Source organism: Procambarus clarkii, chromosome 19 (genome assembly GCF_040958095.1).
Source record: "Procambarus clarkii isolate CNS0578487 chromosome 19, FALCON_Pclarkii_2.0, whole genome shotgun sequence".
Classification (NCBI taxonomy): Eukaryota; Metazoa; Arthropoda; class Malacostraca; order Decapoda; family Cambaridae; genus Procambarus; species Procambarus clarkii.
Genome location: NC_091168.1, coordinates 15,928,933 through 15,947,225, shown reverse-complemented (window position 1 = coordinate 15,947,225; position 18,293 = coordinate 15,928,933). Strand labels below are relative to the sequence as shown.

The window sequence follows — 18,293 nt, the reverse complement described above, 5'->3', positions numbered from 1 at the left end:
TGCAGCTTCCTCTCTTGTCGGTGAGGCTTGGTACTGCTCTCTCTGCCTCTTTTCAGCAGTACGAAGGTGTGCCCCAGGGTAGTGTTCTGAGCACTACCCTTTTTCTGGTTGCCCTCAATGGTCTTCTTTCCTCTCTTCCTTCAGGCGTCTTCTCCGCTCTTTATGTCGACGATCTTATCCTTTGCTGTCAGGGTGATGATTCGGGTATCTTTCAACGCCGGCTTCAACTTGCGTTTGGTGCTGTGTCGTCTTGGGCCACCGATCATGGCTTCAGGTTCTCTACATCTAAGACTTGTGCTATGACTTTTACTCGGAAGCATGTCGTTCTTCGTCCTTCTTTGTCGCTTTATGGTCACTCCATTGTGTACAAGGATTCCGCTAAGCTTTTGGGGTTGATTTTTGACACTCGTTTGTCTTGGTCGCCCCATATCTCTTACCTCCGTGTTGAATGCTCTAAGGCCCTTACCCTCCTTTGGGTATTGTCCCATACTTCTTGGGGAGCAGATAGGCGCACTCTACTCACTTTACATTCCTCTCTCGTCATGTCTAAGCTCGATTATGGTTGCCCTGCTTACCCGTCTGCTTCTCCTTCTACTCTTCGCTGTCTTGACGCTTTGCACCATACTGGGTTGCGCCTCATTTCTGGTGCCTTTCGTTCGAACTCCCATCCTCAGCTTGTATGTTGACACTGGCTTCCTGTCTCTCCAGGACCTGCCGTGATCGCTACTGTCTTCGTTATCTTGAGAGGTCCTTGCAATATCCTTCCTCTCGCCTCTGTCGTGCTTTAACTTTTGCCCCTCCTGCGGTTCCTGTTCCTCTTCACTACCTCCTTCTTTCTGTCCTGTTATTTCGCTTACAGAATTCTCTTTCCATTCGTATTTCTAATATTTCTCCTCGTGTTGTTCCTTCTTTGCCCCTGTGGAGTCCCCCTCTTCCGCAGTTTTGTACATCCTTGACCCGCATCACTAAAGCTTTTCCCCCTCCTACGGTTCTAAAACGCCTTTTCCTTGAGCACTTTCTTCTCACTCTCGCTCCGTTTCCGTGTTCACCGATGGGTCTAAGTCTGCGGACGGTGTAGGCTACTCTGTTGTTTTTCCTGACCGCACTTATATGTCGCTTACCTCCGGACTCTAGCATCTTCACAGCAGAACTTTATGCTATTCTCTATGCTCTTTGTCTCCTGCTTTCTCGTTGTCAATCTTCCTTTGTAGTTGTTGTTGACTCTCGTAGTGCCCTCATGGCTCTCGGGTCCTTTAATCCGGTTCATCCAGTGGTTGTCGAGATCCAGCATTGGCTGTTTCTTGTTCACAGTAAATTTAAGTTGGTTGAGTTTTTCTGGGTTCTTAGCCATATTGGTATCTCTTTAAATGAGCGTGCGAATGCTGCCGCCAGGAAAGCTGTCCGCTCTTGTCCCATCTCTCGTAAAGGTATTCCTTATTCCGACTTTTACCCATTTATCCATTCCTCCATCCTTACCTGTTGGCAGGCTTGTTGGTCGTCTGTTTCTGGTAACAAACTGCGTACTCTTAAGAGTTGTGTATCCTCGTGGTCGTTGTCCTACCACCGTAACCGGCGATGGGAAACGGCTTTGGCGAGGTTGCGTATTGGCCATACTCGCTTAACTCATGGTCACTTGATGGAACGCCGTCCTTCTCCTTATTGTCCACATTGCATTGTTCCTCTTACGGTCATGCATTTCCTTTTTGAATGCCGTAACTTCCGGGACGAGCGTGTGTCTTGTTTTCCAACCATTCCCCACAGTCGCTTGTCCCTCGATAGTATTGTTGGTGACTCGGATACTTTTGATATCGTTCGCCTTATGCGTTTCTGTTCTCGTATTGGCATCCTTGGTGATATTTAGTGCCCTCTGGTTATCCCGCACATTTGATGGTGCTACATAGCCTTCCCAGTTTGGTGCCTTCTTTTGATAATTACTTACTTATCAGAATGAGCCCATTCCTCCCCCACCACCGACACACCTCCCCCACCACCATACATCCCATACACTCACTCTCTCTTGCTTCACTGGTCACATAGTTCAACTCAACACCCATCCATCCATCCCTCCCCCTCTCCATCCATCCATCCATCCATCCCTCAATCCATCCCTACATCCCTCAATCCATCCCTACATCCCTCAATTCATCCCTACATCCCTCAATCCATCCCTACATCCCTCCATCCAGCCCTCCCATCCATCCATCCATCCATCCGTCCATCCCTCCCCTCCCCTCCAATCCCCCCCCCCCTCCCCTCCCTCCATCCCCTACCCTCCCCTCCCTCCCTCCCTCCATCCGTCCGTCCATCCATCCATCCATCCATCCATCCATCCATCCATCCATCCCTCCATCCATGCTTCCATCCCTCCATCCATGCTTCCATCCTTCCATCCCTCCATCCTCTCCATCCTCTCCATCCATCCATCCCTCAATCCATCTCCATCCTCTCCCTCACTGCCTACCTCCCAGCCTCTTCCTGCCTGCCTGCCTACATTTCAGCCTCTCCCTCCCTGCCCACCTGTCGACTCTGCCTGCCCATCCACCCACCAGTCAGCCATCACTGACACAATGAGTGCATTTGGAGCCGACATGGTGCACGGATGTTCCTTGATTGCGCAGATATGTCCAACAAAGTCGCAGAATGAACACTCCAGCCTCATGACAAATCAAAACAATGTGCTGTAAATCTGTGACATCACAGGGTAGAAGGCACTAGAGTGGTGGATCCAGTGGCTGTCTGTACAAAATATATCTTACCTGAATGTTATTTGAAATATTACTGACACTTAACAACTTCGGAAATACTGGAGCCCAGTATTTAACGACCTGGGTACAGCCCCATATAGGCCATTAAATTGAGTGGATACTGTAATCCCGTACAGCTGTGGCTCTAGGCGCGTGGTGTAGGAAGGGGGTGGGGTGGGTGGGTGGTTGATGACGGGAGAGAGGGGAGCGTTAGGAGAGACCGCCTGGGGATAAGGGGGATGTGGAGGGGCCTATACACTACAGGAATTACCATTAATTTTAAAAAATTCATCAGTCAAAAACAAAAGAAATAATTATATACTAACAAATATACAAGTTTCCTAAAAACAATTTACACAGACTGAAATTTGCTTCAAAAAAATTTAGTTTTTTCCCGCCTAGGGGCCTACGTAACGTGCCTGCCCCAAGTGGACCCGTCCAGGCCTGGTCAAGCCAAACATCCCATGTGCTCTCGTCCCTCGTGTTATACCACAGTGCTGAGCCATTAGTGAAATGTTTTTTTTATAAATAACTTTTTTGTTTTCATAGTATTGTAGAACATTTTTGGCCAAAGCAGCATCAATCGTTCTGGAGGTGTTAAGAGGAAGAAGGTTACCCTAACAATTAAAGACAAGTCACGTGTTATACAACTTTGTGAAAGTGGCCAGTCGACTTCAAGTGTTGCCAAGGACTTTAATATAGGCACTAGCACTGTTTCTGATATAAGGAAACAAAAAGAGCAATACCTGAAATACATTTCAACCGGTGAGAGTGAAGGTGCAAGCACCACCAGAGGGTGTGGTAGAAGAACACACAATGCAACTCCACACCCTTCACACCATGTTTGCACCATTTTACGTTTCTGTTCTCTTCGTTTTGTTGTTTTACATACTAGGCATGCACGTTGGCCTATTGCATGCTTTCCACCTGGTGGCAAATTCTTTAGTCTGTGTTGCTGAAAGGCATCTATGTGAGCGAGCCTGGGTGTTGCATCATGCTGCAACACTGAGTTCATGATTGGTCTTCATATGCCAGGGACTTCTTGACCAAACTTTGCTAATAACTGTGTTGCAAGTGTAAAAGCAAATGAACGGAAAATAGGTTTACGTCCAGTTTTCACCAGATACAAATTATAGCAGTTCAACATGCTCATGTCAACAAGATGGAAAAACATTTTTTTTCGTCCACTTCAATGTTTTCCGCACACACTCAATAGTGCCAATCATCATGTCAGCCTTATCAATCAAACGCATGTTGATATTGTAGTCAAGAACACAATCTGGCTTATATACTGGTTTTCTCGTTACACGGTGCACCTTGCCACTGTTCAACATTGTACCCTCATGAACGGTTGTCAGCAGGTTCACTTCTCTCTTGTCTTTCCACCGTGCTGAGAGTATTTCATCACATTTCCGTACCTGGCACTCACCAACTGCAAGTCCACTGCCAAATACTGGCATTTCCCTTCTTCGTGCCTTTACTGTGCCAACCAACCCGGTTCTATTTTCAATCAAGAACTTAGCTAGCAATGGACTTGTATAGTAATTATCTGTGTATAGGATGTGCCCCTTGTTCATCCATGGTGCCATCAGTGACTTCACCACACTACCAGAGAAACCATGTTCGTCGTTACCGGGAATGTCTACATCGCTAGCTGAATACAGAATCATGTGCAACACGTATCCTGTTTCACAGTCACACAGTACTCTACAAAGAATTTCAGTCCAAATCTGTTTCCTTTGGAGGGAATATACTGTTTGAATGAAACATGTCCTTTGAAAAGTACAAGGGATTCGTCAATCACCAGCTGTGCTGGTACGTAAAAATCTCTGAATTTTCCAATCACTTCGTTCATATAGTGCCTCACTCGCCAAAGTCTATCATCCTCTGTCCGGTCCTCATTACTTGCAAAATGCAGACACCTGAGGAGTATCTGAAATCTGTCTCGGGACATATATTTTCCGAAGAAAGGTGTTGGAATAGTCAGATCTTTGCTCCGGTAATCTGTGAGAGCGTGTTTGACACAGTGTTTCATCAACATACATATCACTAGAAACACATACATTTTACCTACATTGGTGGTTTTCCAACGTTGCAATCATGAAAATTCTGTTCTCTCTCTTCTAATGAGATGAGCCGCATGAAGGTTCGTTTGGTGTACAATATATTCCATGAGCGGATCATCATAGAATGCTGTAAAATAATCACATTCACTCATATCCTCTCCATTATCAGGGAAAAGCTCTGCAATCCCAACGTCTTTATTGTCAAAGGCAGGAATTCGGGGAATAAAACCTGCACCATCACTCCACACTAGTACACCTGGTGTCCTGCGAGACGCAGGGGACGCAACAGGGGCACTACAGCGAGGAAGCGATGCACCCCGTGGACCAGGAGCTGAAGCATGTCTATGCACAATACGGCCGCTACATGCACGTGAGGTGGAAGCACGTGAACATGAGGCTCTTAGTGCCTCGTGTTGTTCCATGCGGTGGCGCTTGGCTGGGCGAGACGCTGCTGACGCGACAAAATCTTGCCCAGTAATACCACTGGTACTAGTACCAGGCTCAGTAACACTATGTTCTGATTCCACTTCACTAAAACCAGAAAAAAGAGTCACTTTCCTCTGACTCGTCACCGAAAATATCCTCAGACTCTAAATAAGCACAGGAACTGTGTGGTCGAGGGTGAATTGGGGTAGACACTGGGCGAGGTGGCATGGATGAGCGTATAGGCCTCGCCATGGGAGGCGGCTGTATTTCATTTTCACTGTCCGTGCTATCATCATCGGTCAATTGTGTATAGTCTTTATCAATGTCAGAGTCATCAAAGTCACTTTCCTTACCATCAGAAAATAAGTCACTGGTTATTTGCTCTTGGGCGAGTGATTGCGAGGGCGTGCCCGGGAAGCGTTCGGCTGTGCGCTCGACGTGGTGGCGGCTGGGTAACTGAAGCCTCCCACACGATAGTAGCGTGAGCTGGATTTTTTTCAAAATGGCGGATGTTTACTATAGCCCCTGGGCAGCGTATGGGGACCCCCTATACCCCGCGGGCCTTTCAAATCGTGCGTGGTACTCCAAAGCATCATATGATGCGATGCGCAATTTACTGCAAGTCGGTCAAAGCATCATATGATGCGATGCGCCATTTAAGGGTTAAAGAGATACTAATGACCCTGGATATGGTGTGATGAGTGAGGATGAGATTCTCCAGTCTATTACTGATGAGGTCGACGAAGAAGCGGAGGATGAAGAAGGCAGTGAGGAACCAACACCACAGACCATGAAATACAGTGATCTCATGTCCTGTGTTGACGGATTAATTAAATTTTCATCCAACTGTGCTAATCCAGAAGTTGGAAACGTGTATCAATACCTGAGGAGAACCAAAGAGCTGATCATAAAAGAGGCCAATGAACACAGAAGGCAAGCTAAATTTGATTATTATTTTGCAAGAAAAACAACCAAAGGCCCTTCAACCAGTGAGGCATCACAGGCAAGCCAAGTGCCTTCAACCAGTGAGGCGTCACACGCAAGCCAAGCGCTTTCAACCAGTGAGGCGTCACAGGCAAGCCAAGCGCTTTCAACCAGTGAGGTGTCACAGGCAATCCAAGTAAGTGCCTTCAACCAGTGAGGCTTCAGCAGCTGGTAGCCAAAACTAACTTTGCCTCATGAACTGTACAGTAATTTTAAGTGTTAATTTTAGTGTTGTGTTGGAATAGGTTATTAAATTGTCAAGAATTCTTAACTTCAAGATGTGTGGCATCAATCAAGAAGACGAACAACAACAAGGTAAGTTGAGGTTTCTAGTGGAATATTTTATAATTATATGTGGCAAGGCAAATCAAATTATGTTGTTTGTGGTATAAAAAAATGGCCCCTACAGAACAAATCTAATATGGTTGATACGTAACTTAGAAGCTGTGGGACTCATTGCAAGATATGCGACAAAGGACTCATGCGATATGCGACAATACTACTACATTGCTTTAAACTATGCATCAGTGAATAAACTGATCTAACAGCTGATAATGGACCAAGCTACAGGCTGCCTGGTGGCGGCATTCAGTACTAATGAGTTCTAGCTAGTTTTGTGTATTTTCTTGTGTATATTTTTAATTGAGGAGGTATTTATCAGTTTAGTGGTTAATGAGTCTTGTGAGCCCAGCAGTTGTCTGTGAAGCTCATCTGACTTTCTGAATGCTTTTCTGGAGAAATGGCAAAATGTCATTGCTCCCTGCACCTCATGTGAGAGGGCCAGGTTTTGGCTTTGATCCCCATTAGGCCATATAAACTCATGTAACTTATGTGACTGATAACTTGGAGCATTCTCATTGAGATAGCTACAGGTAGCCATCAAGGGGGCTCCCCAGAAATATGTTGAATTAATTTAATACATTTATCTTTTATTTGATTTTTAAAGTATCTGATCATTATTTAAAGTCTCACTTTATATATTACTTTCCAGGGTGACCCAGTGAAGAACTTAGTGAGAACTTACCTTGGTGAAGAATATGCATCAAAGCGAGTGGTCTTAACAGCAGCATCTGTTACTCAAGATGACCGTGGCCTTAGGCAGTTAATTGCCTCAGGATGCTATCATGCAGCAGTTAATTTAACTACACAGCTTCTTACAGTGTATGGTCAGGGAGAAGGGAGAGCTGGTCATCCAAGCAAACACACTGCACACTCTATACAAGTAAGATAGAAGAGTGTTTGAATAACAAAATCTCAGCATGTGCTTGCACATGATTTTAAGTCATTGTTTTAACTATTGGGCTTTTCTGAGGGGAGCCCCCTTCAGCTTCCTGGAGCTACTGGGGTAATATGCAATTCATTAGACCAGGGCATTAATCATAGGAGTTCAACCTACCGGAGACCATGAGCCAGAACCTGGCCCCCTTAGAGAGGCACAGGGAGGGGAGAGCCCCTGACCCCCCACGCAAGCAACCTAGCCATTCCAGTTCGATGGCTAATGCAATCCAGGACGGTCATCATTGCTGGCCTCGATTTCTCTGCAGTGTTTGCCTTAATGGTGTCCTCTGCTTTTTGTGGTGTAGTGGCCAGGTGTACTTGAAGTGTACCAGAGCTAAATGTGCTTAGGGCGACCTTCTCTAAGTGCCCAGTGAGTACTACCCTTGAGTGCTAGGGTTCTCTTTTCCTGGTGTGTTTGGAAAATCATTTTTGTGGGGGGTTTCTGTGAGGAGCCCCTTTGGGTTCCTGGAGTTATCAGGCTAATGTGTGATATATTAGACTGGGGCATTAGCTATGGAGTTCGACCTGCCAGGGACCATGAGCCAGAACCTGGCCCCTTCAGAGAGGTTGCAGGGAGCACTGACCCTGATAAACCCCCCTTGTGGTTAGAGGTTTTCCATATCTTCCATTGACCGGGGTTAGGCACCCAGAAAGCTAGGCATAACAAACAAATCCCACATGGTAATAAAATGACAACTAAAAATTGAAGAGAGGTAGAACTCCCTTCAATCTCAAGGAAACAAGCAAACATCACACTCCACTGCCATGCCGCTCATCTGCGCAGCCCTTCTCTCCGAGAAGGGGAAGGGGGAACCCCGGACCTCCCCACGCTGGCTACTCATTCATCCAGTTCGTTAGCTAATGTAGTCTGGGGAGGACGCTTCTCTGGCCTCAAATTCCTTGGCGGTGTTTTGCCTTTGTGGCGACTTCTACAGTGTTATTGCGTGTGGTGGCCAGATGTTCCTCATCAGTGCCGGGGCTGCATGCGCTTAGGGGCTTCCTTCCCTAGGCACCCTGCGAGTACTGCCCTTACATATTAGGGTTCCCTTCCTTGGTGCGTTCTGAGATATCCATTTCCGTGGGGGTTCTTGCTGCTTGGCATTTACCCCACTCATGGGGTCAACTGGGGTTTCGTATCCCTTGTTTAGCTTTGGGTAGGGAGTGGTATCATGCTGGTTTGAGCATCAAGGTGTGTGCAGCCTGCCTACCTACACGGCTGCCGGTTTCTGTTTCCGCTGAGAACGTTGTACTTTTGTGGGGCTTTTTTTTTTTTTCTCTTGCCTGGTGTGGCAATAGTTATAAGTACATATAAGTTATAGTCACATATAAGTACTTGCTATCCCTCTGCTAGGCCCCCTTGTGATTGTACACATCGCAGAGGTTTCAGTGTCTGTGGTACTCCACTTGTGACATTTCTGCAGTCAGATACATTGCCTCTGATCACTGCCCTCATTTTTCTATCAGTCAGAAAATTTTTCATCCATGTTAGAAGCTTACCTGTCACCCCTCCAATATTTTCCAGTTTCCGGAACAACCTCTTATGTGGAACCCATGTCGAAAGCCTTTTTTAGGTCCAGGTAGATGCAGTCAACCCAACCATCTCTTTCCTGTAATATCTCTGTTGCTCGTATACACATACATATATGAACTCACCTAATTGTACTCACCTAATTGTGCTTGCGGGGGTTGAGCTTTGGCTCTTTGGTCCCGCCTCTCAACTGTCAATCAACTGGTAATTACCTAAGTGTAATTACCTAAGTGTAGTTACAGGATGAGAGCTACGCTCGTGGTGTCCCGTCTTCCCAGCACTCTTTGTCATATAACGCTTTGAAACTACTGACGGTCTTGGCCTCCACCACCTTCTCACTTAACTTGTTCCAACCGTCTACCACTCTATTTGCGAAGGTGAATTTTCTTATATTTCTTCGGCATCTGTGTTTAGCTAGTTTAAATCTATGACCTCTTGTTCTTGAAGTGCCAGGTCTCAGGAAATCTTCCCTGTCGATTTTATCAATTCCTGTTACTATTTTGTATGTAGTGATCATATCACCTCTTTTTCTTCTGTCTTCTAGTTTTGGCATGTTTAATGCTTCCAACCTCTCCTCGTAGCTCTTGCCCTTCAGTTCTGGGAGCCACTTCGTAGCATGTCTTTGCACCTTTTCCAGTTTGTTGATGTGCTTCTTAAGATATGGGCACCACACAACAACTGCATATTCTAGCTTTGGCCTAACAAAAGTCATGAACAATTTTTTTAATATATCGCCATCCATGTATTTAAATGCAATTCTGAAGTTAGAAAGCATCGCATAGGCTCCTTGCACAATATTCTTTATGTGGTCCTCAGGTGATAGTTTTCTATCTAGAACTACCCCTAGATCTCTTTCTTTATCAGAATTCTTTAAAGATTTCTCACATAATATATAGGTTGTATGGGGTCTATGTTCTCCTATTCCACATTCCATAACATGACATTTATTAACATTAAATTCCATTTGCCAGGTGGTGCGCCATATACTTATTTTGTCCAGGTCTTCTTGAAGGGCATGACAATCATCTAAATTTCTTATCCTTCCTATTATCTTAGCATCATCAGCAAACATGTTCATATAATTCTGTATACCAACTGGTAGATCATTTATGTAGACAATAAACATCACTGGTGCAAGAACTGAACCCTGTGGTACTCCACTTGTGACATTTCTCCATTCCGATACATTGCCTCTGATTACTGCCCTCATTTTTCTATCAGTCAGAAAATTTTTCATCCATGATAGAAGCTTACCTGTCACCCCTCCAATATTTTCCAGTTTCCAGAACAACCTCTTATGTGGAACTCTGTCGAAAGCCTTTTTTAGGTCCAGATAGATGCAGTCAACCCAACCATCTCTTTCCTGTAATATCTCTGTGGCTCGATCACAGAAACTGAGTAAATTCGATACACAGGATCTTCCAGATCGAAAACCATACTGTCTGTCTGATGATATATCATTTCTCTCCAGGTGTTATACCCATTTAGTTTTGATTAGCTTTTCCAATACTTTCACTATTACACTTGTCAATGATACAGGTCTATAATTGAGGGGGTCTTCCCTGCTGCCACTTTTGTAGATTGGAACTATGTTAGCCTGTTTCCACACGTCTGCTACGATTCCTGTACACAGGGATGCCTGAAAGATCAGGTGAAGTGGAATGCTGAGCTCAGATGCACATTCTCTCAGAACCCATGGTGAAACGCCATCTGGGCCAGCTGCTTTGTTCTTCCCGAGCTCCTTTAGCATATTTTCCACTTCATCTCTAGACACCTCTATCCGCTCTATGTTGTTCTCTGGAATTCTTATTGTGTCTGGTTCTCTGAAGATTTCATTTTGTACAAACACACTTTGGAACTTTTCATTTAATGTTTCACACATTTCCTTTTCATTTTCTGTGAATCTGTTTCCCATTTTCAACCTCTGGATATTATCCTTTACCTTCAATTTGTTGTCTATGAATTTGTAGAATAGGCCCGGTTCTGTTTTACATTTATCTGCTATCCCTTTTTCAAAATTTCTTTCTGCCTCTCTCCTTACTGCTGTATAGTTGTTTCTCGCATCTTTGTATCGCTGGTATGTTTGGGGGTTTGGACTCTTCCTATACTGATTCCATTTTTGTGTCTTTTGGTCTCTTGCCCTCTCACAATTTCTGTCGAACCAATCCTGTTTTCTGGCCCTGCATCTCTGTTTTGGTATGAATGTTTGTGTGCCTTCCTCGTATAGTTTTAAAAATTTGGCATACATTTCATTTACTTCCCTGCCTAGCAACAATTCTGTCCAATTACACTCATTAAAAAAATTTCGAAATTGCCCATAGTTGCCTCTCCTTAAATCGAGTTTATCAACTGTTTCAATGTCCCCATTTTCTTCTAGATGATATCTTAAAGCATATTTAATGTCTAACAGGACGTGATCACTCTTTCCCAAGGGAGGAAGGTACTGGATGTCAAAAATCTCTTCTTCTTTCCTGGTGTATACTAGATCCAGTACTGACGGTACATCTCCTTCCCTCATTCTTGTGGCTTGCTTTATGTGTTGATACAAGAATGTCTCCAGAATGAGGTTCACAAATCTGCATGTCCAAAAGTCCTCCGTTCTTGCTTCATAGGCCTCCCAGTCTATTGCTCTAAAGTTGAAGTCCCCCAGTATCAACAGTCGTGATTTATCTTTATCTGCTTGTACAATAATATCTCTCATGACCATTATGAGGCCCTCTCGTTTGTCATCCAGTTCTTCCTTTGTCCATGTGTTGCTTGCTGGTGGGCTGTAGGTATTTACAATTATCAGCTTATCATCCTGATTCCAGACCTGCAATGCCATTATGTCAATATCTTGAGGGTTTTCAAATATTAACTCTTTTACCTTCAGGTGTTTTTCCACCAGTACAGCCACTCCTCCTCCCTTCCTAGTTTTCCTGTCACGTCTCCAAACTGAATAGCCTCTTGGGAATATGACTTCATTTATTATATTTCCTTCAAGTTTCATCTCTGATAATGCAACAATATCTGGGACCCTAAGCTGGATTATATCTTGCAACTCCAAAGTTTTTGACCTCACTCCATCTATGTTGGTATATACAATTTTCAGGAACATGTTCCCTTTTCCTTTGCTCTTTACTCCTCCTTCCACTACTGATCTTGTTGCTTTGTTTTTATGTACCATTTCACAAGCTTTCCAGTCCCTGTCACTTTGTAAAAAAAAGAATTTCTGTCTTCTTCATTTCTATCCCCATTTAGACGTTTTGCCTCAATTAGGTTCATTTTCAGCTTTTCTCTGTCTTCCTTGGAGAGGTCTTGTCTTATTGACCAAAATTTGCCAACCTCATCACTCTGCAGTTTCCTGGCATTTCTTAGCACTTCCATCATGTTTTTCACTCCATTAAACGTCACCCTTAAGGGGCGGTTCTTTTCTTTCTCATATTTTCCTATTCTTCTAAAATCACTGACATTTTCCTTTGAGCCCTCTTCTAAACCTCCTATTTTCTCTATGATTTTCATCTCTTCTGCCGCTCGGTCCACCCTAGATGAAATTTCCTTCTCTAAGCATCCAAAAATGATTATGGACTTAGTTCTATCTGCAGTGTTTTGTACCAGTTTACTGTTGGTAACCAGTTCCTTCCTAATTGCTTGCCTAATTTCTGCTTCTTGTTGGTTATTTCTGGTTTTGACTTCCGAACACACTTCTTTGATAGTCTCTTTCTCTTTTACAACTTGAGCATATGTCGCTTTTATTTCTTCTTTATACTTTTCTAGTTCTTTATTCACCTCCTCTATGTGAGTTGTCAGTGAAGTTTCCAGTTGGAGATCCTTACCTAACTCTATGTTAGCCCTTAGGCTTGCTTGGAGTTGTTCACCATATGAGTCTATTTTCTTGTTTATTTCTTCAAAGTCACCACACTTCACTTTCCATGCCTCATTTTCTTTCACTAGTTCCTTGATTTGCTCCTCCTGATTTGTTACCTTGTCTGTTAATGCAGTAATAATCTTACCTTGTTGAAGCATACTCCCTTTTAGAGTGCAAAGCTCACTCCAAAGAGCTCCATTGTCCTCTTCCAATTTAAGCACTTTTTCTTCATACTTCTTTTGCATATCCTCAATTATCTCTAACCTGCCAAGAACACCTCATTTCCTTATATCTTGTGGTGAGAATCCTTTGAAACCATCATCTGTTGGTGTGTCTACATTCTCAGTGGGGGTGGTAGCGGCGGCCATCTTTGTTTTTGTTCTAGACCAAAACAAACTTTTCCACTTGGCTATTTTCACTCACTTTTACTTGTTTATTGTATTTTATTTGCTTTTACACTTCCCTGAACCTTTATGTAACCTGGGACACCACTGTAGCCCTCAACCTGTGCCCAATACTTAGGTAATTCGATATTTCCAGGAGCTTGCTGCAGTGTGACTCCTGCCTCCTCCAGCTCATACACTCTTACCCAGGCGTGTGCCTGGGTGTGCCAGGCGTGTGTTACCGTGTGCGTGTGTGTGTGTGTGTTTATTGTGGGGGTGGCACGGTGGGGGGGGGGGGGTTAACTGGTGGAGGGATGGAGGGAGAGGGAGAGAGGGAGTGAAAGGGAGAGGAGGAGTGAAGGGGAGTGAAAGGGAGGGAGAGAGGAAGGAGGACAATCAGGTGGGTGAGGGATGGAGGGTCAGTCCCAGGAGTGAGGGGTGAGGTTGGCGGTAGGCTGGTTTGTGCATGTGTATATGTATATATGTATGTGTATGTGGGAGAGGTACATAATAATTTACACGTGGAAAATATTAGAGGGGCTGGTCCCAAACCTGCACACAGAAATAACATCACATGAGACCAGAAGACATGGCAGGATGTGCAGAATACCCCCGTTGAAAAACAGAGGTGCAACTAGTACTCTGAGAGAGAACTCTATCAACATCAGAGGTCCGAGACTGTTCAACACGCTTCCACTACACATAAGGGGCATAACTGGCCGACCCCTCTCAGTGTTCAAGAGAGAACTGGATAAGCACCTCCAAAGGATACCTGATCAACCAGGCTGTGACTCGTATGTCAGGCTGCGAGCAGCCGCATCCAACAGCCTGGTTGATAAGTCCGGCAACCAGGAGGCCTGGTCGACGACCGGGCCGCGGGGACGCTAAGCCCCGGAAGCACCTCTAGGTAACCTCTAGGTATATACATATGCATACATGTGTATATGTGTGTGTTTAATTTTTTCTTTCGGAAGGGGGCTCTGTTCCCTTCTCTGTTGACGAGGCACTGGGGGAGCAGCTTGCTCTGTTGACTTTCGCATAGTCCCACAGTTAGTGGGCGCTTTTGGTTGTCTTCCGGCCTCTGGTGGCGGCGATGGACAGCTTCTCCCCCTTTGGGGGGGTTCAGGGCTGACAGGGTGAGCTTTCTTCCCCTGCGCTTTGTCATATCATCTTAGTGGGTGCATTAGACGTGGTCGATCCACCCCATCCTTCTGGGGTTCCCGTCTGCTCTTTGCAGACATGGGCCTGTTGAATCAGGGGTTCTTCTGGACTTCTTCAGTCCAGGATTCTATGTCCTCATCGGAGGACTGTTGTCTCCTGTCCGGCTTCTGTAGGGGCCGAGTGCCTGGATGGTGGCCCTGGCCCTCCAGGTCAATTCTTGGCACGTTCCTCTCCAGTTTTCCGGGACTGGCACAGTTGGTGGTGGGGCTTCATGTTCGCCGCTTTTGTTGCCTTCCCTATTTTGTAATTGGCACTGGGTGTATTTTGCATCTTTACCGGATCTTGGTGCCCTGTCCGAGTCTGTTTGGGATTCGGTGTCTGGCCTACCTCGACGACTGGCTGGAGTGGGCTCCCAGTCGGTCCACTTGTCTGCTCGCCAGGGGTGTGGTTCTTTCCAGATCACCGGGTTTGGTTTCCTGGAGATCTGCAGACCATTCCATCTGTTTCCGTCCCGGGTTCGGACCTGGCTGGGCCTTGTTTAGGGCTCTTGGGCCGCTCCTTGTCATTCCCTCCAGAAGTGTTGCTGCTGCTGTTGTCCCACCTTCGGCTGTTCATGAGGGGGTCCCGGGTTGCTCAGTGGTTGCTCAAGCAATTGTGTGGGAGTCTGAACTTCGACGTGCTGGTCTGCCCTTCGGGGTCGGGTTTGGCTTCGGTGTCTGTTTGGTTCCTTCGGAGACTTCCCTTCCGCCTCTCTTGCAATCGTTCCTCTGGGGATCTTGTGTTGTTGCTGCGTCACCAGCTTCCTCTTTGGGGTTTTCGGGGTTCCGTGCCTTGGCACCTCCCTGAGCCTTCGCCCGATTTGTTCACGGACGGGTCATCTCTCGGCTGGGGCTTTGTGACCAGTGCTCACCAGGTCGGCCGGGAATGGTGGGGTCTGTCCGTCTGTCGGGCTCACCGCACGGTTCGGGAGTTTGTGGCTGTCTGGTTTGCGCTTCAGAGGGTTTGGTTCACTCAGTGCTCTACCATTCAGCTCCATTCGGACTGTTCTCTGGTGGTTCTTTGCCAGAACCACAGGGTTTCTCTTAGGTGTTGACCTTTGGGGTTGGTTCCTTAGAGTGGCTCGTTTGCTGGATTCTCAGGGTTTGGGTAACCGTGAGGTTCATGTCCAGGGTGTGTCCTGCGTCCTGGCGGACAGCTGTTTCGGTTCATTCTTCTGTTCGCGGATTGGCCAGTTGTCGCCGACTCGTTTCGTTGACTCTGCCGGACATATAGACTCCTGTCCATGGACGTCTTCGAGTCGGCGTGGTCAAGGCGTCACCCATTATATGTGGCACCATACCCGCCTGCGAGGCGTTCACGGTGGATGCTTTTCGGCAGGACTGGTCAATGTGGGGGTACCTGTTCCTCTTCTCCTGGTCCAGCTGTTGCTTCGGGTTCTGGCTTGGTTGGAGCCCATTCCCACGAGAGTAGTCCTTATGGTTCCTTAGTGGCCAGCCCAGCTTTTATTTTCTGACGCTACTTGATAGGTGTGCGAACCCGGTGCCTTTTCCCGCGGCTCTGCCTCTTTCGGCAGGTCGGATCGGTTCTTTACGTGACTGCGTTTGCCTTCTCAGCTCTTCGTGTCTGGTATTTTGACGCGCGGTATCACCATCTCTGTGGTGATCAGGTGTCTTTGTTGATGGTGTCCCACCTGTGAGCTTCGTCTCGGCGACAGTATGACGTTCCTGGTGTTTCCATGAACTTTTTCTTGCTCTTCGTATGTTGTCTTCGCTTTCGCATCGGGTTGTCTTGTCCTTTCTTGGGTTTTCAGGACTACAGTTAATTGATGTTTCTTACTGTTGCCTCGTTTTGTGAGGCGCTGGCGGAGCCGCTCCAGCTTGTGTTCAGGGTGGACGTCACATCTGCCCCATTTCGTACGCTTTCTCGTGTTTTGTTTCACCTCCGGCCTGCTCATGCGTCGCCCGAGCTGTACTGGTCCTTGAACAGGGTGCCTTATCTTCTCCTCAGTTTGTGGTAGCCCCTTCGGTTCAGGTTTCTCCTCTTTGGTACTGGTGGTAGGTTTGTACTTTTGCAGCCTTTCTCCATCCTGGCGACAGTCGAGACGGCTGTTTTCCAGAGGGGTTCTTGAGTTATTGATGCTTGATTGGTTTTGCCGGGGGTGTGTCCTGTGTTGTCCGGTTGCGCTTTTTGCCGTTACCTGCATACCGTGTCTGGGGATGCGCTTTGGGTTGATCCGGTTCCCTCGTTCCCTGTTTCAGGTCTTGGGTCTCCCAGGTCGTTCGCAGAGTTTTTCAGTCTTCCAGCCTGCGGTTTGTCCTTGCGCCCGTGCTGTTCGGACGTTTGCAGCTTTTGCTGCTGTGTTGGTGACGTCTAGGGCTCATTTCAGGCGCAGGGATTTGAGGGTCGCACAGGTTCTTGGCCGCCCATTCTTTATGCGCGTCTGCTCCTGTGCATTCTTGTTGCCTTGGGTTGCAGGTTGCAGCCTGTTGTCTCAGCTTTGCGTTGCGGAGTTTGTGGAGGCCGCCTCCCGGGTTAGCCCTTTCTTTTCCTTCTCTTTGGGTATGAAGCTCCAGGGAGCCGTAGGGGCTCCCCACAGAAAACCAGCGTTCAATGTAATGAAACGCCATTTTCTGGGTGAGCGCCGGAGGCTCCCTGGCAACCCTCCCTCCACCGGTCGGCAGTTTTTCGCGTTGGTTGAAGCTTAGCTTCCGAACTGAAGCTAGGCAGCTGGCACATTATGTCCGGGGGCTCCCCCATCCCCCTCTCTGGGTGGGGAGGGCTGCACGGATGATCTGTGCGGCAGTCAAGCTTGATGTTTGCTTGTTTGCTTGTTTCCTTTGGATTGTAGGAGTTTCTACCTCTCTGTTCGGTTTTTTGTTTTAGTTTTTTACCATGTGGGGTTTGTTTTGTTATGCCTACCTTTCTGGGTGCCTAACCCTGGTCGATGGCAGATAAGGAAAACCCCAACCACAAAGGGGTTTTCCAGGGCCATTGCTCCCTGAAACCTCTCTGATGGGGCCAGGTTCTGGCGCTGGTCCCTGGTAGGTCTGAACTCCTTAGCTAATGTCCCGGTCTTATATAACATACATTAGCCCGATAAGCTCCAGGGAGCCTCCGGGGCTCACCCAGAAAATGGCGTTTCATTACATTCAACGCTGTTTTTTTAATTGGGGAGTTCTGCTTGCTAGTTCGGCTTTCTGTTTGCAATTTTTGACCAGCAGCAGCTTGTTTTGGAAAATCCTATTTTGCTGGGTGCCTGACCTAGTAGATGGCAGATAATGACTGCTTCCAATTACACGGGGTATCTTTAGGCCATTTGCTCCTCATGCCTCTCTTGAGGGGGGGGGCCAGGTTCTGGCTCTGGTCCCCGGTAGGCCTAGAACTCCTTCGATTGACTGTTGCCACGGTCTAATCAGCCACACATCAGTTGCCACACATCAGCCCGTTATAGCTCCGGGGAGCCAAAAGGGCTCTCCACAGAAAATGGTATATTGGAAGAAAAATCGGTGAAAAATATTTGAACACAAAAAAAAAAAAACCCAGACTACACTCTCACACAAGGTAAATATACAGTCAGTATGTGTGCTATCACAGTAGGTATAGATGCCTCAGAAAAAATGTCACAAACTTGTTGTGCAGTTATTAGTACAATACAAGCTTAATAAACCACTTCTAAAATATAAATGCATTATTCTAAATAATTTTACAAATAAAAACATGATGAACCAATGACCCATATTTGGTATCCAGATTTTGTTTAAAAATCCAAATTCCAGAGGTTAAATCCAGTGGGTGAAATTGATCCATTGCTTAGAGGGATCTATCACAAGGATGCCCTGATTTGGGAGGTGCCCCTGTATTCCTAAATTATATGGT

General features: G+C 46.3%; 1 protein-coding gene across 4 annotated transcripts in view; it reads left to right on the top strand.

The window, feature by feature from the left end:
* Positions 1 to 18,293, top strand: part of LOC123757619 (protein CASP) — a 285,090-nt gene that overhangs the window by 92,387 nt on the left and 174,410 nt on the right. For all 4 annotated transcript variants that reach the window (XM_069326988.1, XM_045741432.2, XM_069326987.1 and 1 more), the window contains exon 3: positions 7,212 to 7,442. In XM_069326988.1, the coding sequence (XP_069183089.1) occupies positions 7,212 to 7,442 (231 nt within the window). The remainder of the gene's footprint in view (positions 1 to 7,211; positions 7,443 to 18,293) is intronic.